The sequence below is a fragment of the Neovison vison genome, chromosome 12 (assembly GCF_020171115.1).
Source record: "Neovison vison isolate M4711 chromosome 12, ASM_NN_V1, whole genome shotgun sequence".
NCBI lineage: Eukaryota > Metazoa > Chordata > Mammalia > Carnivora > Mustelidae > Neogale > Neogale vison.
In genome coordinates this window covers 53,635,909-53,662,125 of record NC_058102.1, presented here as the reverse complement: position 1 = coordinate 53,662,125, position 26,217 = coordinate 53,635,909, and the positions used below count along the sequence as shown (strand labels likewise).

General features: G+C 36.9%; 1 protein-coding gene across 1 annotated transcript; it reads left to right on the top strand.

Moving 5' to 3' along the window:
- Positions 1–20,626, top strand: LOC122891365 (killer cell lectin-like receptor subfamily B member 1B allele B). The gene is made up of 6 exons (XM_044226969.1): positions 1–133; positions 4,114–4,200; positions 5,590–5,688; positions 10,680–10,849; positions 18,493–18,605; positions 19,188–20,626. The coding sequence occupies exons 1-6, from the start codon at positions 52–54 to the stop codon at positions 19,300–19,302; spliced, it is 666 nt and encodes a 221-aa protein (XP_044082904.1). The 5' UTR covers positions 1–51; the 3' UTR covers positions 19,303–20,626.
- Positions 20,627–26,217: the final 5,591 nt, after the last annotated feature.

Genomic DNA, 26,217 nt, shown 5'->3' with positions numbered 1-26,217 from the left:
TCCCTTCAGTAGAATGTCATTTTTGGTCTTCTCTCTCTTTTTAAATGTGCAATGGCTGGAGATACAGTCTATGCTGATATTAAAATTGATAGGACTTTTTCTTTAGAAAATTCATCGTCACTTCAGAAATCTGGTAAGTTGGCTTTAGGGGTCCTTTTAAAATTAATATTTTACCTTTAATCTCCTTTACTTCTATCCTGCATTTGTATATGTCTTAAATAGTTAGCAGGCTGGATTCCAAGAAAAGTTGATTGAATGCAAGAATAAGAGTGACTGGGTGATGGACATTGGGGAGGGTATGTGCTATGGTGAGTGCTGTAAAATGTGTAAGCCTGATGATTCACAGACATGTACCACAGGGGCAAATAATACATTATATGTTAATAATTTTTAAAAACAAAATAAAATAAGTGTAAGAAAACTAAAATAAATAAAATAAAATAATAAAAATAAAAATAAAAAAGAATGAGTGAATGTTTTTAATCAGACAAAATTAATTATAGTTTTATTTTTTTCTTTTCTTTTTCAAGTTTTTTTTTTTTAATTCCAGTTAGTTAACCTACAGTGTAATATTAGTTTCAGGTGTAGAATTTAGTGATTCATCATTTACATATAACACTGTGGATGCAGCTAGAGAGTATTAGGCTAAATGAAATAAGTCATTCAGAGAAAGACAAATACCATATGATTTCACACATATATGGAATTTAAAAGACAAAACAAATGAATATAGGAAGAAAAAAACAGAGAGAAAAAACAAAAAACAGATTTTTTTTTTTTTAAGATTTTATTTATTGATTTGACAGACAGAGATCACAGGGAGGCAGAGAGGCAGGCAGAGAGAGAGGAGGAAGCAGGCTCCCCACTGAGGAAAGAGCCTGATGTGGGGCTTGATCCCAGGACTCTGGAATCATGACCTGAGCTGAAGGCAGAGGTTTTAACCCCCTGAGCCACCCAGGTGCCCCCAAAAGACAGATTCTTAACCACATAGAACAAACTGAGGGTTCCCAAAAGGAGGGTGAGTAGGGGGATGAGTTGAACTTTGCTTTTGATTTTCATAGCCTTTCTATTCTTTTTATTTCTTACAGTGAACATTTATACAGTGACTTCTATATTTATGACCCCCTTTCTTTACAGTTTCATGTACCTCTGATTAAATCTGTCCTTTGACTATAATATAAATTCTCTTAAACAGAGGAAAAAAGTACTTGGCTATAATTCACATTGATAATTATCTTTTTTGAAACTTGCATAATGTTAGGATAACAATGTTGAACTAAACTAAGAGCACATGAAATGCTGGTATTTTATTTCATGAAGTTTAGAATTAATGAAACTCTGAGTAATAGAATATTTGTGGAATACGAAGAGAAAGACACATAACTAAGGATAACATTGTACCTTAAACACAAGCCACTGCAAAAGGTGGTAGATTTTCATATTCAGTGTGTTTTTTCGTCCTCTAAAGTATTAAGGAAACTTTTGTGTTGCATTTCTGTTCTTTTCTCTAGGGTAAGAATTTGTTATATTATAAATTTTATATAAAATGTTTACATAATTTAAGTCTCATTGCATTTGTACTGTGTAATGAATATAATGTTTTGCTTTACTATATTTCCAAATAATGTATTTCTTCTTTTATATTTTTTAATTTGCTGTTACCAAATAAATCTGAGGTGTGGTTTTCTCTGATTGTGAAAACATATTATTCCTTATTTTTAAACATTACCTCTCTGAGCTTGTCCAATAAAAGCTTATCCGCTTTCTTTTCTCCCTAGTCTGGGTGCTTTCATTTTCAATGAGAAAATAGAACTTAATTTTAAAAATAATGTGGACTAGAGTTGCCTTCTTCTTCTTCCACCCAGAAAAACTCTCATACTATTAGTCCAATTTCCCAGAAGTTATTTTAGCGCAGTTCAAGGAACAAAACTAGTATTTTCAATTCTGCATTCCAGGGTTTGATTTCCTTTTTGTTTACAGATAGAACTTTACTTCCTTCCTGGTTTAGAGATTTGGGGATAACATTTTTAATGCTATCTGGTCCAGTCTACTAATATTAAAAAGAGAACACCTAAATATATAAAGATGAAGTTACCTACTCACAATGGTGCTTGTGACCTGAAGCCAAATATTTTATTACTTCTTCACTGCATATCCCTAGGGTAGGATAAATAAAACTTCTGTTCTCATGTGTCATATCATTGTAAATGGAAAGAATTATTTGATACACTGAATTGTCATGTTCTACAGAGCCCTACATATGATATGACATGGTCTTAGTTTTCCTCTTCTAACTCCCTATGTTTTACTTATTTTGCTCTGGCTGTTGTCCTCTTTCCTCCTTGAAGTTACATATGCCTTACCACTTCAGAGTCTCACATGTGCTGAGACCCTTTCCCTATTCTCCTAATCTTCATATTCATTTGTTCTTTAAGATAAAACAAAGAGATTGTCATGATAAAATTGAGCAGATTACTAGGGAGAAAGTATGATTCCACTGGGAATATCCCAGACGAACATTGAGAAATTTGTGCTTTTCATAAATCTTACTTTGGGGGCTGAAAGAATGACCTAATAACCCTTATGTCAGTGTTCTAATGAAATCTGAAATTTTATTCTGTAAGTTTTTAGGTCCACACACCTAGCTGTTTATATTAAAAACATATGTAGGGATACAATCCCCTTCTTCTTGCAATTGCCTTGATGGGCACAATTTGCTTTGTTTTACATGAAATGTACATGAAAACAAATGGATATTTTATGCTCTGAGAATTAATAAGCTTCCATGAAAGATATTTTATTCAACAACAGTAGTCATTTGAACATAGAGCAAAGCTCTCTGTAGTAATAGATAAGAATTCAGGTTAATTGGTCTTGATGCTTGACTTTATAATTGGTTATATTTCAACATCAGTTATTTCATTACTTTCTCAATGTATTGTATATATGTTTGCATATATCATATATCTAGTTGGATTGATATACTGCAATTATTTTGGATTAGAGATTGTTAGTTTAACTATCAGCCAAAGCTAATAATTCTTGCTTTTTTCCTGATTTATTTTTATCTTTCGGTACTCCAAAGACAATGAGATAGTATGGATAGCAAACTAGCCACTGTTTGGGTAGCCAAGAGAGCCGAGGCTTGACCTCAGCTCTCTTTTCAAATAACTGTAATTGTGGACTTGAATATCCATATAAATATGTAGACATTGGACAAGGTAATCCCTAAAAGTACTTTTATTTTAAAATAAAAATGAGTGAAATATATGAAATTACTGTTATGTATCATTATGTAAAGTAGGCATATTACATAAGAGAGAAAATAATGGATTAATCCAAATAGGTGGGTGTTGTCAACAAACTTACAAGAGAATCTGGAGGGTCTCAGTCTTATATAAAAACATAGGACTTTTGTAGCAACATAGACGGGACTGGAAGAGATTATGCTGAGTGAAATAAGTCAAGAGGAGAGAGTCAGTTATCATATGGTTTCACTTATTTGTGGAGAGTAACAAATAGTATAGACAACATGGGGAGTTAGGGAGGAGAAGGGAGTTGGGGGAAATTGGCAGGGGAGGTGAATCATGAGAGACTATGGACTCTGAAAAACAATCTGAGGGGTTTGAAGTGGCGGGGGGGTGGGTGGGAGGTTGGGGTACCAGGTGGTGGGTATTATAGAGGGCACAGATTGCATGGAGCACTGGGTGTGGTAAAAAAAAATAATGAATACTGTTATGCTAAAAATAAATTAAAAAATTTTTAAAAAGACCTTCTTACCTTCTTACTATAAAAAAAAAAACATAGGACTGCAGAGAGCAGATCACTGTAAGATTAATGCTGTGAAACACGTATGATGAACCCACAAAGAAAAACTCATATCCATTCACAGTTTTATAAGTCTCCTCTTCACAAACCAGAAAGGCAAATATGTTCTCTGTGTGTATGCACATGAGCAAAAAGAAGCTGGGTCTATGTATTTCAAAGGAAATTAACTTAGAAGCTTGATAACCAAGAAAGTTTATTCAGGTCCCTCTTACCTCTAACTATATAAGGATTTAACGGCTGGTCTTACGATCAAATTCTATCTGTCCAATCTATCCAATATTGTAGATTCTCACCATCATGGAATTTTCCTGAAAGTTGGATGTGCAATGATCCTCACCCTATTTGTAGCAGTAATTGTGCTGAGCATTTTGAGTAAGTAATTAATCAAGATTATTCATTTATCCTAAAGCATTTTTCTTTAATGACCTGTTGTAATTGTGTTTGCCTTTCAAGTGTTTCCTGAACAATACAGGACAGCTTTACAGAACATATGAAACTTGAAAAAATTAAGATTAGAGATTTTTTCATAGACCTTCCGCACGCAATGTCATTATGGATTCATTTCACTGATAAAGGAAAGAGAAGTCAAGAATATTTTAATATTTTGTGATCAAATCGCACAATGCAGGTTGATAGTAAGTTATACACAAGCTTCTCTAAAACTACATTCAGATTAAAGGAAATTAAATTATGTTGTATATTTCTATATAAGTTTATTCATATTAGCTACTCCACTATCAATCTTGTATCAATAAGTGAGAAATCTGCCTATAATTAATCAACTAACTTGAGTATTTAAAAATTGTACTCATGTACTTTGGACATAAGAGCATAATTCAATATTCAGATAGCAAATATCTTAATTATTGAATAAATGTCTGGAGAAAAGTTCTTCACATATATCTATAGAACAAAGGTAATATACAGACTATATATATTCCAAAGAATTCAGGCTTTCAGATGAAATCCTAGAACAGGTCAATGCATACAAACTTTAAGCCCCAGAAATCTATTTAACCAGTTTAAGATAAACTATTGTCTAATTGCAGCTGTAAAATTAGTGCAGAGGGAAGAAAAAATAAAATCTCTTCTATATATTTTTTGTTATGTTAATAGATTTGTTTGTTACTAGCATAGCAGTTTTTTAATAAAATATTTTTGTTACTAATAGATTCATTACTAAAATAGATTTTAAAGATTTAATTGCATAATACACAATATTATGAAATTAGAAATTACCAAAAGTAAGCTCGGTTAAATGGCCCTCAAAAAAAAGATACCTTCCTCATTGGAGAAAAACTACTCTAGGCTCACCCTACCCTTCTCTATGCAGCATTTACATGCAAAATCCTGAAAGAACCAGAATTATGAACCAAACCAAAACATATAAAATCTTCCCTCTGAATCAGGTGAGACTGGACATAATTTAACAATATCTCACTAAACCCAAACTATACAAATGAGGCTTATGGCCACAGCTGGTGATTTTGTGTTCATTAAAATAAATATGAAAACTCCAAGAAAAAAATTAGGTGACTAGCCCTCCTCTCCCAGATCATATTTTATTAATATGTTAATAAAAGTAATAAGAATGCAAAGAAAAGATCAAGCCTTAAAAAAATAGTGTTGTTTGTCTCCTTAAGTTTTTAATTATTTAACTTACAATAGAATTTCTACATTATTGAACTTTAGAGAGTCACTAGAACCCAATAGTTTTATTCTTTGTATTTAATTAGGAAAATATGTTTCTTCTTTCATCAGTTATCCAGTTGAAATATGCAAGACATAATGCAGTGGAAAATGAATCAGAAGAGAAATTCTGTACTGGTAAAAATAAATCTGAAACAATCACCTCAACAGGTAACATTATTTTATGTTGTCTAATTCCAGAGACATGGACAGTAACATCGGTTTTACCAGAATATATTTGAAGAGAGATTCCTCTACCCTATAGAGGGATGGTTAAGGTCATTGTTTTTTATGGATCCATTATAGTCTATGACAAAAATGTTCAAGGATCCAAGGCAAATGAGAAAAATGAGCTTATAAAGAGTTCTAGATTAATGAAAAGGTATTTCATGGAAATGATTGCATTTATCATTTTTATTTCAATTGGGACATACACAAGTGCAGAATGTAGTCAAAATATTTTCATTCTTATTTTTTTTAAAGGTTTTATTTATTTATTCGACAGACAGAGATCACAAGTAGGCAGAGGCAGGCAGAGAGAGAGGAGAAATCAGGCTCTCTGAGGAACAGAGAGCCTGACACGGGACTCGATCCCAGGACCCTGGGACCATGACCTGAGCCGAAGGCAGAGGCTTTAACCCACTGAGCCACCCAGGTGCCCCCATTCTTATTTTTTTAAAGATTTTATTTGTTTATTTGACAGAAAGAGAAACAGCAAGAGAGGGAACACAAGCAGGGGGAGTGGGAGAGGGAGAAGCTGGCTCCTGCTGAGCAGGGAGCCCAATGAGGGGCTCCATTCCAGGACCCTGGGATCATGACCTGAGCCAAAGGCAGACACTTAACGACTGAGACACCTAGGCACCCCTATTTTCATTCTTAAAGTTTATGACATATTCAGTTTTTTTTTTAAGTAGGTAATGTTATTACATGCAAACTTATTGTAAATGGTAATGTTATGTTAATCTTTCTTTTGCTCTTACATATACACACACTTTTAAAAGTCAAGAAAACAATTATTCAGCCTTTCTGCATTTTTTGCCTGTGGTTTTATTACATCTTTAAATTTGTTAAAGTCAGAGAAAGACAACAGTCATATGATCTCTCTGATATGAGGAATTTGAGAGGCAGGGCAGGGGGGTTGCAGGGAGAAGGGAGTGAAAAAGTGAAACAAGACGGGACTGGGGAGGGACACAAACCATAAGACACTCTGAATCTCAGGAAACAAACTGAGAGTTGCTGGGGTTGGGAGTGTAGGGATAGGGTGGCTGGGCGATGGACATTGGGGAGGGTATTAAAAACATTTGTTAATTTAATTCTTAACTCCATATTGAAAAACTATATATCATTCTTCTTTTGAACATCCAGATACAATTCTATTAGAAAGACCTACCGGTCCATAATGTAGTGTACATACAAATTCTAGGAATGTATTAAAACTTTAAATTGGACTTTGATATTTCCAAGTCCCCTTGACCACATTCTGAAAACTATCTGATACACCGTATGTTCTATTTCTTTTTTAAACTTGTGTGATTCTGAGGGCAAATTTTATGAGACACTATCTCCAGAGAAAAAGCACTGCAATATACTATTACCTACTACAGAAACAGTAGTAGTGTATTAAATAAAGCTCTAGCTTTAAATTCTGTCAAACCTGTTTTCTTTTCTCTCTTTTGTTTTTTAAGATTTTATTCTTTATTTTAAGTCACAGAGGGAGAGAGCACAAGCATGGGGAGCGGCAGGTAGAGAGAAAAGCAGGCTCCCCACTGAGCAAGGAACTTGATGCAGGACTCTTCCCAGAACCCTGGGATCCTGACCTGAGCCAAATGCACACTTAACCAATTGAGTCACCCAGGCGCCCCAAACCTGTTTTCTAATCCTCATCCTATTATTATTAATGTGTAAGCCACCGCTCCTAGAGTTTTAGATCAATTCATCTGGAAAGAAAAACAATAAAACTTTAAAGTATGTGAAGTAAAACCCAATTGATGTATTCAGCCATCATTCCTAATGCTTTGTTAACCTTCTCTCTATTTTCTTTCTAGAATCTAAATCTAGAATTTAGAAGTACAATAGGATTATGCTCCTCCATTTCACTTACCATCCCATTTTTGTCTTCATTGTTGTCGACTTGTGCTGAAGGCAATGTTTCCAGGTGTATCCTGCAGCTTGCGAATGCCCTCTCTTCCTGTGTCTAAGCAACAGACTCATTCATGGAGTCTAATTTCAATGATCAGAGTTTTCTCTTTTTTTTAAAAAAAAATATACCTTTAAAAAAGGTATATATTGGGGCACTTGGGTGGCTCAGTGGGTTAAGCCTCTGCCGTCGGCTCAGGTCATGATCTCAGGGTCCTGGGATCAAGTCCCGCATTGGGCTCTCTGCTCAGCATAGAGCCTGCTTCCCTCTCTCTCTCTGCCTGCCTCTCTGCCTACTTGTGATCTCTCTCTCTCTGTGTCAAATAAATAAATAAAATCTTTAAAAAAAAATTAAAACTAAAAAGGTATTTATTTATTTATTTATTTATTTTAGAGAGAGTGAGCAGGGAGAGGATCAGAGGGAGAGAATCAAGTGGAATCACCCAAAGCTGGACCCATGGCCAGACCCAAGGCCTGATCTCACGAACTTGAGATCACTATCTGAACTGAAACCAGGAGTTGGAGGCTTAACCAACTGAGCCACCTAATCTCCCCCAATGATCAGTTCTCAATCTTAAGGACTTCTTCTCAAACAAACTTGTTAGCTTTTGATAGTCTCCTGTTATCTGATCTTTTCATTTTTTTTTTTTTACTTACTCTTTTATTTCTTAAAATAATTTAAAACATTATTATTTGTGATACATTTGATTTTGTAAACACCTAAAGTCTTTGGTGACAAAATCTGCTATTTGTACTTCCTGCTGTGTTGTGTGTTTTTTCAAGTATTTGGGATATTTTTATCTTAATTTTATTTCAGTTGATGGAATTGCTAAAAAAAATAATCAAAGATATTTTCTTGCAAAGTTTACATTTTCATGTGCAGGGAGACACAAAGGAGCTAATAATGATTGGATGACTTCAGGCACTTTTGAAGACCCTGGACTAATCAGTCACACTGACTCACTCCCTCACCTTTTGGTGAACCCAACATTTGGTCATATGACCCTTGCACTGATATAAAAGTCATCAACCTCGAGGGGAACCTTGCCTTATGAACTCATTTATGCAAACATTTCCCCATTCCACCTCTAGCTAAGTGTCTCCCTTTAGCTATTTCCCTTACTTTTTACATGCTAAGCAACACTTTAATCTAATTCTTTTAGGATCTAATTATCTCTAGCAAAAGTTATCTTCAAAAGAGCATTTTTTCAATGGTGTGCCCTAACATTTGTATGTATTAAGGTTCTTGAACTAAAAAGATCCAGGTGGGGGCGCCTGGGTGGCTCAGTGGGTTAAAGCCTCTGCCTTTGGCTTAGGTCATGATCCCAGGGTGCTAGGATCAAGCCCCGCTTGGGCTCTCTGCTCAGCAGGGAGCCTGCTTCTTCCTCCCTCTCTCTCTGCCTGCCTCTCTGCCTAAAATAAATAAAATCTTAAAAAATAACAAAAAATAAATAAAAAGATCCAGGTGGTTGCTGCACTTTAGAAAAAATGTTTTTAATATTCTGTGATACAAAAAATGGTTGGGAGGGCACCTTGGTGGCTCAGTGGGTTAGAGCCTCTGCCTTTGGGCTCAGGTCATGATCCCAGGGTCCTGAGATTGCCCAACATTGCATCGGGCTTTCTGCTCAGTAGGGAGCCTGCTTCCTCCTCTCTCTCTGCCTGCCTCTCTGCCTACTTGTGATCTCTGTCTGTCAAATAAATAAAATCTTTTTTAAAAAATGGTTGGGAAGCCCTGCTTCATACTATCTAGTCAAATTATCTACTATCAGAAATATAGAAGTGAAAATATAGTAGTTTCTTATTAAATATGTTCTTAAAAGTCCCAGTTGCATAGTTGCTGTCTTTAACTATAATCACAGCATATATTTGGCATTATTACCTGGAAAGGTTTGGATTTGGTGTATTATATGAATCTAAAGAAAAACTGTACAACTGAGATAAGTGTGTGGACTTAATATTAAAAGCAAGAGCAAGGATCCTTTGAATATACATTGCTCACCTTCCGCTTTTATTTTTACCTATATGCTTGCCATTTCTGATGTTGTTCTCGCTCCGATATGAAAGTTTCCACTTAGAAACATTTCCCATCGGTCTGAAGAATTTCCTCTGATATTCACTGTAGTGACTATTTGATAATGGATCCTTTTAGTTTTCTTTTATCTGAAAGTGTCTTAAATTTGCCATGTTTTTAGAAAGATATTTTCATTGACTGTGAAATATTTTGTTGATTTTTTTTTCCTTAAACAATTTTTTAAGGTTTTTATTTAAATTCCAGCTTGTCGATGTACAGTGTAATATTAGTTTTGGGTATACAATATAGTGATTCAATAGTCCCATACAGCACAAGCCCCTCCTTAATCCCCATTTCCTACGTCACTCATTCCCCATCCACCTCCCCTCAGTTTGCTCTCTCTAGTTAAGAGTCTGTTTCTTAGTTCCCTTCAAAACCTTGAAGACATTTTTTCACTATGTTCTGTCCCCCTCAGTACATGATGAGAATGAGGGTTTTTTTCCTTTAAACAGTCGTATCTTTGTAAATGGCATGCAGTTTTTCTCTGCTTTCAAGATTTTCCTCTATCTTTGGTTTTACGCAGTTTGTTTTATTTTTACATTATGATTTTTCTCATATTTATCCTGCTTAGGGATTGAAGAGTTTCTTGAAAGTATAAATTTATAAATTTAAATACATTGGAGAGATTTTAGCTGTTATCCTTTTTTTTCCTTTTATTTTCTCTTTCCTCTGGTTCTAAGACTTCAATTTCTTTTTTTTTTTTCTTACTTTTTTTTAAAAGATCTTATTTCTTTATTTGTCAGAGAGAGAGAGAGAGCAAAAGCAGGGGGAGCAGCGGGCAGAGGGAGAAGCACTCAGGCTCCCACTGAGCAAGGAGCAAGGAGCCCGATGCAGGATTAAACTCCAGGACCTGGGATCATGACCTGACCCAGGGCAGACACTTAACTTCATCAGTATATGATATTAGGGATACGGTTCTGAGTTTCTTTTAATTACTTATCTTTGTTCCTTCTAGTTTCTTTCAATTTCTCCACTGCTCACAAATCATGCCCCTCTAAAGCCTGGAAGCTACATGGAGGGAAATGTTACTGGATTGCTGAAGATAAGAAATCTTGGGATGAAAGCAAAAATGACTGTGCCATGAAAAATTCACATCTCCTGATGATTCGAGACTTCATTGATATGGTGAGATATCAAACTAGAGATTATAGCATCTTTCACATTTTCAAGGCAGTCATTGGGCTACATATTTGCAAATTTATTTTTTTGAAGATTATTTATTTATTTATGTGTCAGAGAGAGCCCAAGCAGGGGAAGTGGCAGGCAGAGCACACAGAGGGAGAAGCAGGCTCCCTCCTGACCAGGGAACCCGAGGCAGCATTCGATCCCAGGACCCTGGGATCATGACCTGAGCCAAAGGCAGACGCTTAATCTACTAAGTCACCCAGGCGTCCCACATATTTGAAAATTTCTATGAATTAAATTCTAAACTTCATTGCTATTAACTACGCAAATACTGTTTGAATGAATCATTGAACTACAGGATTATTTTAGGCTTTTTTTTGGGGGGGGGCTATGGATTGAAGGAATTCATTTGGTACTGTACACCTAAGTTCTCCTTCACAAGAGATCCCCACTGCTAACTAGATTCCATTTTAAAATATAAGACAGTAAGTATCTTACCTCATCTCTCGTGTTTATTGCAATGTTCCCAAAGGCTGCAGCCAGATTTCATAGCAGCTAAAATTAAGATGATAACTGAGAGAAAGGAAATACAGAATAGTCCTCACTAACATTTCATTCTCCCTTGAGCAGAATACTTTGTTAACTCTGGTTTAATTTAAATGGGAGTTTTATTGCATGAATGTTGGACCTTTAATTAATAAGGCCAATGTAGATGTTAATTAGCAAACATCAAATAAGGATAATCAGCATGAGGATTAGTATATTTGCATAACAAGTTATGTCAAAGGTTCTGGTTCTGAAAACCCAGTGACCAGCAGTGCTGTACTACCCTGGTTGAGTCATAGCCATCTGGGGTGGACAGCACAGCTGTTGAAACTTCTGAAGAGAAAAAAAAAGTCTCCTGAGTTTGAGAGGAATCCACCACCACAAGAAAAACAAGAGCAGAAGTAAACTATCGTCTCGCTATAACCTAGAGTAACCCCAAATCTCAAACTGTCAGACTGTCTATAAGATGCAGTTCAAATTGATTCAAATATAAGCCAAATTCAGGATAGATTAAGAGCTGAAAAGAGATCCATTTTCTTCTCCAAGAGGTAGTTTTAAGACAAAAAAGGGGAAGCAGATATCAATTGGAAAGCATTTCATGAGAATGCTCTGAAAGGGATAAATAATAAATCATTTCCTGGAGAAATTATGCAACAAAAGATTTCACTCAGAAACCCATCTATTTCCTGCTCACCATCAAAGGGAAGAATGCTGAAATGCAGAAAAGACATGTCTTCTAGCAATTGATTAACCAGACTAGGGAGACCAGTAAACTGAGGCAACTTTTTAAAAAATTTTTCATTTAAATTCAATTTAGTTAACATACAGTACATTATTAGTTTCAGGGATAGAATTTAGTGATTCACCAGCTGTGTATAACACCCAGTGCTCATTACATCATGTGACCTCCTTAATGTCCATCATCCAGTTACCCCATCTTCCCACCCAGCTCCCCTCCAGCAACCCTCAGTTTGTTTAGAAACTTTATTCTTCCTGTTCAGATTACCTCTCTCACGTTATTCCTAAGCAAATGAATGGGCCAGATATAATTGCTCTCTTTCATGGATAAATAAAGAATCTGAATAGAATCAGCATAGGATTTATGCATACATATTTCTTTTCCAAAAAAGACATGTGAAAGTCAGATTAAAGTATATATTAGAGTTGGTAGGAATGCGAGTTGGTGCAGCCACTTTGGATAACAGTGTGGAGATTCCTCATGAAATTAAAAATAGAGCTTTCCTATGACCCTGCAACTGCACTCCTGGGTATTTACCCCAAAGATACAGATGTAGTGAAAAGAAGGGCCATCTATACCTCAATGTTTATAGCAGCATTGGCCACGGTCGCCAAACTGTGAAAGAATCAAGATGCCCTTCAACGAACGAATGGATAAGGAAGATGTGGTCCATATACACTATGGAGTATTATGCCTCCATCAGAAAGGAGGAATACCCAACTTTTGTAGCAACATGGACGGGACTAGAAGAGATTATGCTGAGTGAAATAAGTCAAGCAGAGAGAGTCAATTATCATATGGTTTCACTTATTTGTGGAGCATAACAAATAACATGGAGGACATAGGGAGATGGAGAGGAGAAGGGAGTTGAGGGAAACTAGAAGAGGAGGTGAACCATGAGAGACTATGGACTCTGAAAAACAACCTGAGGGTTTTGAAGGGGCAGGGGGTGGGAGGTTGGGGGAGTCAGGTGGTCGGTATTAAATAAAGCACATATTGCATGGAGCACTGGGTGTGGTGCAAAAACAATGAATTCTGTTACACTGAAAAGAAATAAAAATAAATAGAATAAATAAATAAATAAAAAATATATATAAGAAAAAAATAATTCCTCCAAAAACCAGAAAATAATTTTCTAGCAAATACTTTTCCAGCTCTCAAATAAGTGAAGAATAAAATGAAACAGAATTATTAGTCCCTCTAGAATTCCCTTGTGCCATCATATGGCAAAAAAAAAAAAAAAAGAAAAAAGAAAGAAAAGTAGAAAGAGGAGGGAAACGGGAGGAAGAAGAGAGTGAGAAAAAGAGATAGTTAAACAAAAAAACAGGAAAAGAAAAGAGGTTTATAGCTTTCACGAAGGATGCAAAGATCTTGAAATGCTACTACAATTTTTAAATGAGAAAAGTCAATTAACTTTAAATTGCCAGCTTGTTTCAAATTCATTGGGAAGTTAAGTTTGCAGAGCCAAAACCTCTGCTGAATCAGGTGTCTGTGGGAGAGAAGACATGTGCTCACTTACTTGGAACACACAAATCAGACAGCAGACATCAGAAAGGGGAGTTCTGTCAGAGTAATTGAAAAATGGGTTAAGTCTGAGTGCAACTGGGCAAAAACAATGTGAAAGAAGCTCCTGGGCTTGGCAGAAACTGGGGGATTCTACAACCCCTTGAAGGCTATTTTTTTCTGTAAATGCCACTGGTTCTCAAGATTAGAAAGAACCATAAGAATGTGTCCTTCGCGGTCCAGCCCCGGAGGAGAAGAAAACAGCAATGTTGAAGTAGCAAGGAATTCCGCCAAGATCCTTGTCCCCAGTCTGCCATGTACGCTATGGAACAACAGCTTTCATGCATGTATGTGTTGGTGAGAAGGACAAGTGCCCTTGGGGAACTGGTGTGAAACACCGCTGCACAGGCAAAATAGGATGGGGAGGGGTGAGAATACTGGATGGGATCACAGTTACAGGCGGGGGTAGGGGTGGCAGAAGAGAGAAAGCCACACAGAGAAGACACAGGGATGAGTGACTGCCTAAGACTGAGGCATAATCAGAACAAGCAAGACCACTGCATCCACTGCCTCTGTCATGCTAACAGATTTCAAACAGGAAGTCAAGAAGAACACTACTGGGAGAGGGGCAGGGGAGGAGGAAGAACATGCAGAGAGATCTTCTCTGAGGCATGGTGCAAAGGGAAACTGAAATGCTCCGGTCAAGCAGACATTTCTCTGGCAAACAAACAAACAAAAACCAGGAAACACGAGACATTACAGGAATTGGAAACCTGTGGCGCATTGAGGATAGCAATAATTCGCACACTCACCCCCGTAATGATAAACTTAAAGCCCACATTGAAGACACAGGAGAAGGAACTTTGTGTTCATTTCTATCCACAAAGCTATTTAACCCAGTCGCCACATGCTAGACAGCTTTCAACAATCAAGTACGAGGTATAAAAAGAAGAAGGAGGAGGGGGAGGGGGAAGGAGGTGGGGGAGGAGAAGCAGGAGAAGGAGAAGGAGAAGAAGAAGAGGAGGATGAGGAGGAAGAAGAAGAAACAAGACCTTCCCAAGAACAAGGAGAACTATTGCACAATGATAAAGGGGTTGTATGAGTTTGCTAGGGCTGCCATAACAGAATACCACAAATTTAATGACTTAGGCAATAAAGATTAATTTCTCCAGGTTCTGAAGGTTGCAAGTCCAAGATCAAGATATTGGCAGGTTTCATTTCTCATGATGACTCTCTCCTTGGCTTTCAGCTGGCCACCTTTCTACTGTGTCCTCACATGGTCTTTCCTCTGTGTATGTGCATCTGTGTCTCTCTGTGTGTCCAAATTTTTCTTATAAGGCCACCAATCAGACTTAATTAAGACCCCTCTAATAGCCCTACTTTAGCTTCATGACCTCTTTAAAGGCTGTGACTGCAAATGCAGTCATATTCATAATGCAGGGGTCAATTATATATGTATATGCAGAAGGTTAACACCAATAGAACTAAAAAAGGAAATGGAGAAATTCACAATTACAGTTGGAGTTGTCAACACTCCTTTTTGAGTAACTGAAAAAACAAGTCTCATAAATAAATAAATATTTTGAGGTACTGGGGTTAAGACTGCAACATAGGAATTTTAGAGAGACACAATTCAGTCCATAATATTAACCCGCTCTGTCCCCTGAATCTCATAGCAGGGGTCAATTATATACATATATGCAGCAAGGTTAACACCAATAGAACTAAAAAAGGAAATGGAGAAATTCACAATTACAGTTGGAGTTGTCAACACTCCTTTTTGAGTAACTGAAAAAACAAGTCTCATAAATAAATAAATAAATAAATAACCTGAACAATGCTTTCAACCAATTCGACCTAATTAATCTTTTTAAAAATTATTTTTATTAACATATAATGTATTATTTGCCCCAGGAGTACAGGTCTGTGAATTACTGGGTTTACACATTTCATGGCACTCACCATAGCACTTACCCTCTCCAATGTCCATAACCCAACCACCCTCTTCCTACTCCCCTCCCCCTGGCAATGCTGTTTGTTTCCTGAGATTAAGAGTCTCTTATGGTTTATCTCCCTCCCCAGTCCCATCTTGTTTCATTTTTTCCCTCCCTTCCCTCCATGACCCCCTGCCCTGCTTCTCAAATTCCTCATGTCAGAGAGATCATATGATAATTGTCTTTCTCTGATTGACTTATTTCACTTAGCATAATACCCTCTAGTTCCATCCATGTTGTTGCAAATGGCAAGATTTCATTTCTTTTGAAGGCTCCATAGTATTCTATTGTATATATATATATACCACATCTTCTTTGTCCATTCATCTGTTGATGGACTTCTAGGTTCTTTCCATAGTTTGGCTATTGTAGACATTGTTCCTATAATTCGGGTGCACGTGCCCCTTTGGATAACTACGTTTGTATCTTTAGGGTAAACACCCAGTAGTGCAATTGCTGGGTTGTAAGATAGCTCTATTTTCAACTTTTTGAGGAACATCCATGCTGTTTTCCAGAGTGGCTGCACCAGCTTGCATTCCCACCAGCAGCGTAGGAGGGTTCCCTTTCTCAGCATCCCTGCCAACATCCTTGACCTAATTAATCTTATAGAAAACTATATTTAATAAAAGCAGATTGCACTTTTTTTTCAATACACCTAGAACTTTCATGAAGACAGACCATATTTGGAGACCCAGTAAACTTTAAAAAATTACAAATACAGATATTATACAAAACATGTGTCAAACCATAACAAAATTAAACTGGAAATTAGAAATGGGGTAGTATTTGGAAAATTCCCAAATATTTGAAAATAAAACAACACACTTCTAAATAATGTATGGGTCAAAGAAGTAGTGATCAGAGGAAAATTTTTGAATTATATGATGAATTGAGTGAAAACAACATTTTAACATCAAAAGTCACAGGTTTCAGCTTAAGCAGAGCTTAGAAGGAAATGTATAGCATTGAGTGCTTACATTTGAGAAGAAGATAATGTAGAATTAATCATCTAAACTTCTCTTTAAAAAAAAAAAAGTCTAGAAAAAGAGAAAACTAGACCCAAAGCAAGCAGAAGAATGGAAAATGTACATTACTAAATGCAAGTCTTACTATAAAGCAAAATTAATTAATATAGTATAAAATTGGCAGAAGAGAGATATGCAGATCAGGGAAACTGAATAAAGACACTAGAAACAGGCCTACCAAAATTTAGTCAACTGATTTTTTGGCCATAGTGCAAAGATAATTCAATGGAATAACACTATTCTCTCTCTCGTATGCCAATGACTATTGATGTTCCTACAAACAGCTATGACATTTGGCATACGAGTTTGGCTGCAGGTGGGGGAGAACCAAAATCACTGGAGCTTAAACAAGGTAGTTGTGTACTTTGTTTATTGAATCTAAAACACTTTTAATTATAAGAGGTAACATTAGTACACTTAAAAGCATTAGCATAATTAAAAAGCAAAAACAAAGCTCCCAATTAAACCACTACAAGCTATAGACTGATGTTTTCAATTTCAAAGTGTTAAAATAGGAGGGAAATCTGTCTATTCGTATATACAATAGGTCATGTCAACCACACTGTAGTCTGTACAGCTATGGATTTCTGGGCTCAACAGTAGGGTGCTCTCTGTGTCTACCTATTTCCGGTTGATTTACACCATATCCACGTGCTAGCCATCAGAAAAGAGGAAAATGACGAATGGAAGGATAGAGCCCTAGCTTTTAAATGTGCGATTAGAATTTCCGTATCTGGCTAATTCACTAGCCAGAAATTAGGTCAGTCACATTGTCACACTTAGCCAAAAGGGAGCCTTAGAAACATAGCTTTCATTACATCTGACCATATATATGGTTCAGGGGTTATAGTCCTATAGAATAAGAGATATTCATGGGGCACCTGGGTGGCTCAGTGGATTAAAGCCTCTGCCTTCAGCTCAGGTCACGATCCCAAAGTCCTGGGATCGAGCCCCACATTGGGCTCTCTGCTCAGCGAGGAGCCTGCTTCCTCCTCTCTCTCTGCCTGCCTCTCTGCCTACTTGTGATCTCTGTCAAATAAATAAATAAAATCTTAAAAAAAAAAAGAATGTTTAAAAAAAAAGAATAAGAGATATTCAGAAACTATGAACAGTATGTCTCACACCAGCTCAAACATTGCTTGCTTTCTTTAATTTTCCCTGTATATTCCCCTCCTTCTATATATTATTTCATACTCGTATTTAACAATAACCACTAACATTTATGTAATGAGAATTTATTATGTGCTAGGCAGTATATCATAATATTATTTAATAGCAAAACAATGGTAACTCTTTGGGATAGGTACTATAATAATCTGAGTTGCAGAGATTGGGGAAAACAAGTAAGAAACCTAGTAACTGTAGAGACGCATGGTAGTAAACAGTAGAGGCAGGACACGAATTTGGAAGTTTGACTTCACAGCCTTAGTATCTCCTGCAACCATACATAATTCCACCTTATTGTTGCCACATTGCATGGCAGTAGTTTGTCCCTCTGCTCTGATCTGTTAGAAAAATGTGAAGTAGGCGCACCTGGGTGGCTCAGTTGGTTAAGTGTCTGACTTCAGCTAGGTCATGATCCCAGGGTCCTGAGATCCAGCCTCATTTCTCCCTCTCCTTCTGCCTCTCCCCTCAACTCATTTTCTCTCTCAAATAAATAAAATCTTTTTTGAAAAAAAAAAAAGAAAGAAAGAAAAATGTGAAATATGTCTTACCTGTCCCTTTCCTGCTTCTAACACAGGGCCAAACACATAGGAGCTTCTCTAAAGATATATAGTTTTTTGTATCTATAAGGATCAGTCAGTTGTTTCATGTAACATTTCCAATTCTCTTTAGAGTTTCCTGTGGCAGTACCTCAATACCTCAGTGTTTTACTGGATTGGCCTATCTATTCCACCCGGAAGGCAGTCATGGACCTGGGTAGACAACAAACCTTTTGACACCCATTTGTGAGTTTATTGTTTTTTAGCTTTCTTGCAGTCTGAATCCCATATTGTGTGACAAGAAAGAGTCCTCTGATGTTGTTAGAAACAAGTATAAATTTCCTGACTGACTCATGACCTGATAAGTACATGTATAAAATGGTCTAGTTGGAAAGTTGAGAAACAAAAGAAATCTCTCTCGACCCACTCAGAAGATTTAGGTGTGAAATAGGGCTTGCCAATAGTGCTTTTTTATTTTATCACCTTATTCAAGAGGTAAATGGAAAAGTGTAAAATCTCTTATAAGAGCACAAGTTTAGCTTACAAAATATAAATTTACGCTCATTTCAATAATTTCCAAATAAGTAAACCAGAGGTGCCTTTTTGGCAACATCCATACACATCTCTGACTAACCATCGTTAGCTATTAACTTCTCTTGAGAAATAAAACTGAGGGTGGGAAGAATTACTTTATCCATCATACTATGTATTGTTTACGTTGTTTTCATGATCATATTTTGATGTTAAAAATTAGAAAGCATTTTCTGAAGCCTTCTTGAGTCTCTGGACATATAATGGTGTAAAGATAAGCATTTTCTTTTTTTATAGGTTTTCAGTAGAAGAAAAACGGATAACCCGGAGCACGAAATGTGCCCAGGTGTCTCGTAGGAGGGTTGCCAACCAAAACTGTGAGCAAAATGACCAGTGGATCTGTCAACTCTAATCTGCACTGCAGAAAATCAGTCTCCGTTTCTCTGACTAAAAGACACATGACACTACATGAAGTTTGATGTCAGGCCATATCAGAGTCCAGAGGGCTCTATCTGTGTGCACATGCACACACACACATTTGTTCATTCGTGTGGGTATAGTACTACTTCTCAGAGATGGAGGAAGGCTAATAGAGGAAATGAAATGTCATAGAAACTGAGTAGATAGAATGAATATATTTTTCATCTGCATAATCAATGACCAATGACTCTCTTTGCCTGTATTTTTGGAACTTCAGTCTTCTCTACATCTTGCCTCTACAATATCCTTACATTCTTCCAACTTCAGTGACCAAAATGTACAAAGCAATTCCTCTCAAATTTCCATCTCTGGCCCAGTCCTTCCCTGATCACCAGACCCTAGTGCTTATTTAACCTATCAAATCCAAAATCTCAAAGGCATTTCAAACCCAATGTATAAAAATAATTCATTAACTTTCCTCACAAAAGGAAAGACCCTCCAGTCCTTAGCCTCTCAGTCAATGGCACAGCCTATAAGAAATTACACAACCTATAAACTGGCTGTCCCCTTACCACTCTCTCTGGCCCACACTTCCGGGCTGCTCTCCACTCCACTTCTCACAAAACCAAGTCTTATCACCTGTTTTTTTACTTATATCTCTCAAATCTGACCTCTTCTCTTCACCGTTTTCACAATCTTAATAACAAAGAATTAAAATATCAAATAACTGCCATAACAGGGTGTTCCTGTTCTACTCCTAACCCATTTCAGTTACTCTCTGCCATTCAACCTAGGTGATACTTAAAAATACATATACTGACAATTCACACTTTCTTTTGAAAAACACTTCAACATCTTTCTTAAAATAACACCAAACTCTGTAACACAGCTTATAAATCCCGCGTAGGTCTCATCCTTGCTTACTGAGTCAGTGTCTGTCTACACAAAACTTACCCAAACTCCCAACACCACAGTCACATTAGACAAAATTTCAAGAACTCATACAGAATTTCACCAAACTGCATTACAGACATTTTCCCTATATCTTGAATTCTCGTTTTTCTCTTCTCCATTGGGTGAACTCTCAAACATCCTTTGTGTAGAAGCTGAATTTTTAAGAACCCTTTCTTGAGTTCCATAACAAGGTCGAATATCCCAACATTATAGTCCTTTCCCCAATATTTATCACATTTTTGTTCTTACATATATCAATCTTTGAGTGAATATTTGATTAATGTTCTCCACCTCTACCCTCACCTGACTATAAATTACATAAGGCTTCCGTATCTGTTTTTGTATTTCTAGTGTCTTTTAAATTGTCTAGCACATAAATAAATCCTCAAAAGACGATTTAGTATATTAAGTATATTAGTATATTACGTTTTCTCTAAGCGATAGCAGAAGTAAAATACAGATGTGTGGCTGGGGACACAGGCTGGAAAAGAAACAGAAACTCCAACAATGGAGAATCAATTGGTAAGTCATTCTGTGCCAGGGGAAAACTGAAGAATTATTCTGCATGGGAGACTGATATTGAAAGAGAATCATACAAATGCCAAGGAAGTTTATGTGAAGGGTTAAATGCTTCAGAGACAAACTTTATTTGTGATGTTTATGTTCCCCTCTTTATGGTGATCACAAACTTACACGTTTTCTTGCACATCATATCATAACAACAACAAACCAACTCATGTATGTTGAGTTGGACAGCTATATAAAATGATGGGTAAAACTTTTGTATTATGGTATGTTGGCACTACATTCCAGCAAAAAAAAAAAAGTTTTTATTATATGAGCACAATAGTGTTTGTAAAGCTATAAGAATATTTATTTGCCTGATTTTCAGACTAAACTACTTGAAAACACAAAATATTTCAAGGAACAATAATCACCAAGACCTTGCTTTGTACAAGGGATAGACACAAAAATACCTAACATTTGGGACGCCTAGGTGGCCCAGTCTGTTAAGAAGCTGGCTTCTGCTCGGTTCATGACCCTGGGGTCCTGGGATCGAGCCCCACATCAGGCTCCAGGTGCAGAGGGAGAAGCATACTCCTGCTGAAACTGAGCAGTTTCAGCAGGAGTATGCTTCTCCCTCTGCACCTGCCCTCTCCAAATAAACAAATAAAATCTTTAAAAACAATACCTAACACTTTATGCTGCAAGTGGTCTACAAAGGTCTTGGAATTCAGATACTACTGCTGACACTGCAGATACTCTAGTACACATTCTTTCACTAAAGGGCATGGAGTGGGGTGTTTCCCGCTTTCAAGATTCTAGGGTGGAGTCTAGCAAGTGATTCTTTGGTCGTTCCAGAATAATTCGTTTGCTAATCTTGCCTCAGATATTTTGGGAATGATCCCTTATTTTCTTTCTTTGCTCAAGTTTGGAAATCCATATATATATGTATATATATATATATATGTATATATATATATATATATATACATACATACATATATATGTATTTATATATACACACACACACATATATATGTGTGTATACACACACACACACACACACACACACACACACACACAGAGATCCAGGAGTTCTTGGATTATAGTCTTCAGGAGATAGAAGCTACCAACATCCATGGGCTTAGCTGAAGCGTCTTCCCAGGGAGAAGTCTCTGATGGACGAAGAAAATAGGCCGACCTATGAGCAGACCTAAGCCACAACTTCATTCATCATTTGACCTCCTTATGCCCCTACTCTGATCAGTATAATACAATGACGGTTTGGGTCTCCTGAAATTAGTGTCCATTCAGAGCCACTGCTCAACAGCTCCTCAAAAGTCTAATTATTTCCCTTTCCTTAATGCATAGTCATTCAGGTTAATGGTCATAGATCCTTTTGGGGGAAAATGAACTATATAATTTGTTTTCTTGTTTCATAGAGTTCTTTCTCAAAAGCTTGCCTCCCAGTTTTAATTAAAGAGATTCTGGGCCTGTACAATGGTTGAAGTCAGGAAATTGGCTGAAGGGACATGATCTCTTATTTATAGAATTCAGTTTAAACTTCTGTTCACTTGACCTAGAATCCATCTATTTAAGGGAGGGCATTACAGGTGCTTCAAGCAAAGCATGGTTAACCTCTTCGGATGGGTGGAATGACTACATTAATTAGAAAAAAAAAAGAAAGAAAGAAAGAAAGAAAGAAAGAAAGAAAGAAAGAAAGAAAAGAAAAGAAAAAAACTCAATAGAATTTAGGGTTCCATGTCCCTAGCTTGCTTGATTAGAATCTTTTCATATGTCCCCATTCCTGTTTTCAAGATCTCAGTCCTTCCCAATTGATGCCCTCACTTTAACAAAAGACATTTTGCAATGCTGAAAATCCAGAACTTTCCTCTACTCAGTCCCTCACAATGCTGCTAACAGTAGTTTTATCTTTAGGCCAAATTCCTGAAAAATGCCCAGCTGTATCTAGGAACTTTTCTAGCTTATCTCAGACAAGTTTATCTAGTAACAAAAACAAGCAGTACAGACTCTCTCCAGCAGATGGAGCCAGAAAACGTTGCCCTTTTTCTCTATGGTCTTCTGAGATACTGACAGCAACTGTTCACATCAGTAACTGACTGACTTACTGCAGCTTACCAATAAGAAAGGAAAAAAGAAAAGAAATGCAATTAGTAGACACCATACAACAAACTTAGGGAATGAGAGAAAATCCTGACCACAGCAGGAACAAATTGATAGGGAGACAAGAATATCCAAATAGGAGCGGACTCGTCTGCAGAGCTTAGTGACACCTTGTGGTCTCCAGTGATTCTCAAGAATAACAGGAGGGAGGAGGGACGTGCGGGGGGAAGTACCTAGGGAATGAGGGTGTGAGGAGACTGAAAGAAAGTTTCAAGTTTCCTGCAGCCTGGCAGCTGTCTACCCATGTCTTGGGAACAAAACCTGTACCCAGAAACTGAAAGCTGAACTATGATTCATAAGGAATCATTAGATCACTTTTTGTTCATCTCCACAATGCATCTGATTCCTTGTACATCCAATCAAATAGTTAAATTAGCCTTAAATTTCGGGGGAGGGGGAGAAAGCATGGAAACATGTAAATAAATCAGTATCAATACATCTCATTTTTGCTTCCGTTAACCAGAGAACCATACCACCCCACTCTAAATATAGAAGTGAACCATAAAACTAACACAGACTGTTTGATAAGAATGGTGGCAACAGAACCTGAAGAGTAACTCTGAAATATACCAGTTGGGGGGAAAAGAAAACAAAACTCAGGGCACTACAAGATCAATATGAATACTAAAAATCAGATGTTCTATGAAAAAAAAATGACTACAGAGGTATGATTTAGAAATTTTCATCAGAATGCTTAGAACAGTTGAATAGGATCTCTGATGTAAATTGAACAAATAGAAGGTAATCATACAAAATCATCCCAAGTTGGCTTTATTTATTTATTTTTTCCAAGTTGGCTTTAAACACCTCATTTTCTTGGGTCCCCAACTTGAATACTAAAAAGTCACCACTTAAATAGTAGCTATTACTTGTTTAACATAGTTCTAAGGTACTTAAGAATTTTAAATATATTTGAACCTCATCAAAAAGCTGCTATGCTAGGTAGAGGCACATGAGTGGCTCAGTCAGTTAAGTATCCAACTCTCGATTTCAGCTCAGGTCATAATCTCAGGGTCATGAGACTGAGCCCCGCACTGGGTTCAATACTCAGCACGGAGTCTGCTTGAGATTCCCTCTCTCTCTCCCTCTGCCCCTACCCACTCCCCACTCTTTCTCTCTCAAACAAATAAACAAATCTTTTTTTTTTTTTTTAACCGCTAGGTAGGCATGGTTATGATTCTCATTTTAGAGATGGAAAAATTTATCCTTCTGGAGAATCTGAGTAAATTTTACAAAATCTCACATCTAGTAAGTGATAGAGTGGAAATTTAATCTCATGTAATCTGATCTCAGAGTCCATGTGTAACCATTCAGTTATATTGCATCTATCAGCCAGATGGGAAAGTTAGCTGAGTGAAGATGAGAGCTGTGGGGCCTGTGGCGAACTTGGGTGGCCCTTCAAAATTGGTATTGGTATTTTCTATTTAAACCTCTTGCGTGACAAAAATCCTATAATCGTAAACCAAATACCATGGTTGTCCATGATATGAAGTCTCCTTTGGACCAGCATTATATAAACTTGATCATGAACATCACACATATGTCTTAGCCCAGAAATATTAACATCAGTCATTAATTCTCTTAATCCTAAAGGAACCACCTGTGTTTTGGCAACAGTGTGTCAACAAAATAAAAGTTTGCCTGTGATCTAATATACCTCAATACAGAAAAGATCATGTAAGAGATACACTTTTGAGGTACTACAAAATTAATTTTACAACCCCTAAAGAATTGATATGCTCCATAATTTTAATAGTGAGAACTGTATAAATAATCATGCTTCACTCTCACTTTTAGCTACCTGAAATCTCAAAGTTAGTTCTGGCTATCAGAAAGCTCAGAGTTAAATTGAGTATTGAAAAACCATAGATTTTGCCCAGTTTTAGGGCAGTATATTAAGTCTCGTCCCCTTTCTTTCATTCCTGATAATGAGTGAATATTTCTTTAAGTGTATGTATTTTTACAAATCAACTCAAAAGCTTTTAAAATAAATTTTAGTAGAAATAAATTTATTTTTGTTTTATTTATTGTGTTCAAGCCAACTCCAGGATATTTCTTCTCTTAGTAGATGTCTGGATTTGCATTCACACCAAAATACCTTCCAGAATAATTTGAGACTAGGCTACTGAAGACCAAGAGTCTTATTTTACCTGTATCACTTCCTGTCCCTCAAGGAACTACATATTCTGCCTCTCCCGTACCACCAACCCCAATTCTATGAACAGAGTAGTCATTTGAATGAATTAATTAATAAATGAGTGAATGAAGTAAAAATTTTCATTCTCAAGCGGCTTGGAAACACCAGTCAAGTCTCTAACTCTCCTTTCTTTGGGATCTAGGTGGCAACTTATGAACTCAAAGGATTCAGTTTTATCTCAAGTTTCTATCAGAAGAGTCCTAGTTCACAAGAGTTCACATGAATAATTGGTCTAGCAATCGATTGCCACTTCACCCCAGACCCATCATTCACTATCTGCTCTGTTGTCATGGAGATGGACTGTAAATTTTTCTGCCATGCCAGATGGCACAGAGTTAAGTTTTGTCAGTTGAGGGCACCGGAAGAACTCTGTAAGACAAAGGAGTTTCTCTTCCTGGTTCCAGTGTACTTGGTTCACCAGACTGTTACACAGTTGGGTTTTTTTCAGTACCCAAAGGCCAGCTGCACGAGCACCTGCCCCTAGGAAACTTTTGATGACACTATTTCAGGTGCCTTCAAAATTGAGTGGTGCCAGCAGGGCAACCCTGATAGTGGACTACCCCCGCACCCCGCCATGTGCTCTGGTGGCTCTGGAGTGAACTCCTGATGGTAGCACCTTCCTGTGGACACTTTACCCAGAAGATTTGCAGATTCCTGATGACTTGGCACCTTTCCAAGTGTTCCAGTCATCTGGTGAGCCATGCTGGCATCCCTCTGCTGAGGTCAGGATTTCAATCCACAGTGTGGCATTGGACAGAGGCTCTTCTTTCTGTCTCCTCTCCCAGCCCAAGCACTAGTGGATGACTGCTTCCTGTGTCTGATATTGTATTCTTTAGAGTTTTCTTTACCTCCTTTTAACCAACAACCTATAACTTTAATCCTTTATTAATGTTTTTATTAAATTTTCCCAGTTCAACTTATTGTGGATTCCAATCCCTTGCTTAGACCCTGCCTGATATAAGAATGTAGTAAATTCGATTGAAATTTTACTTGATCCATTTTTTTCACCTCTAGTGCCTCTAGAATTTCCCTCTGATTCAGTGATAGTCGAACATTATAAGTAACAAA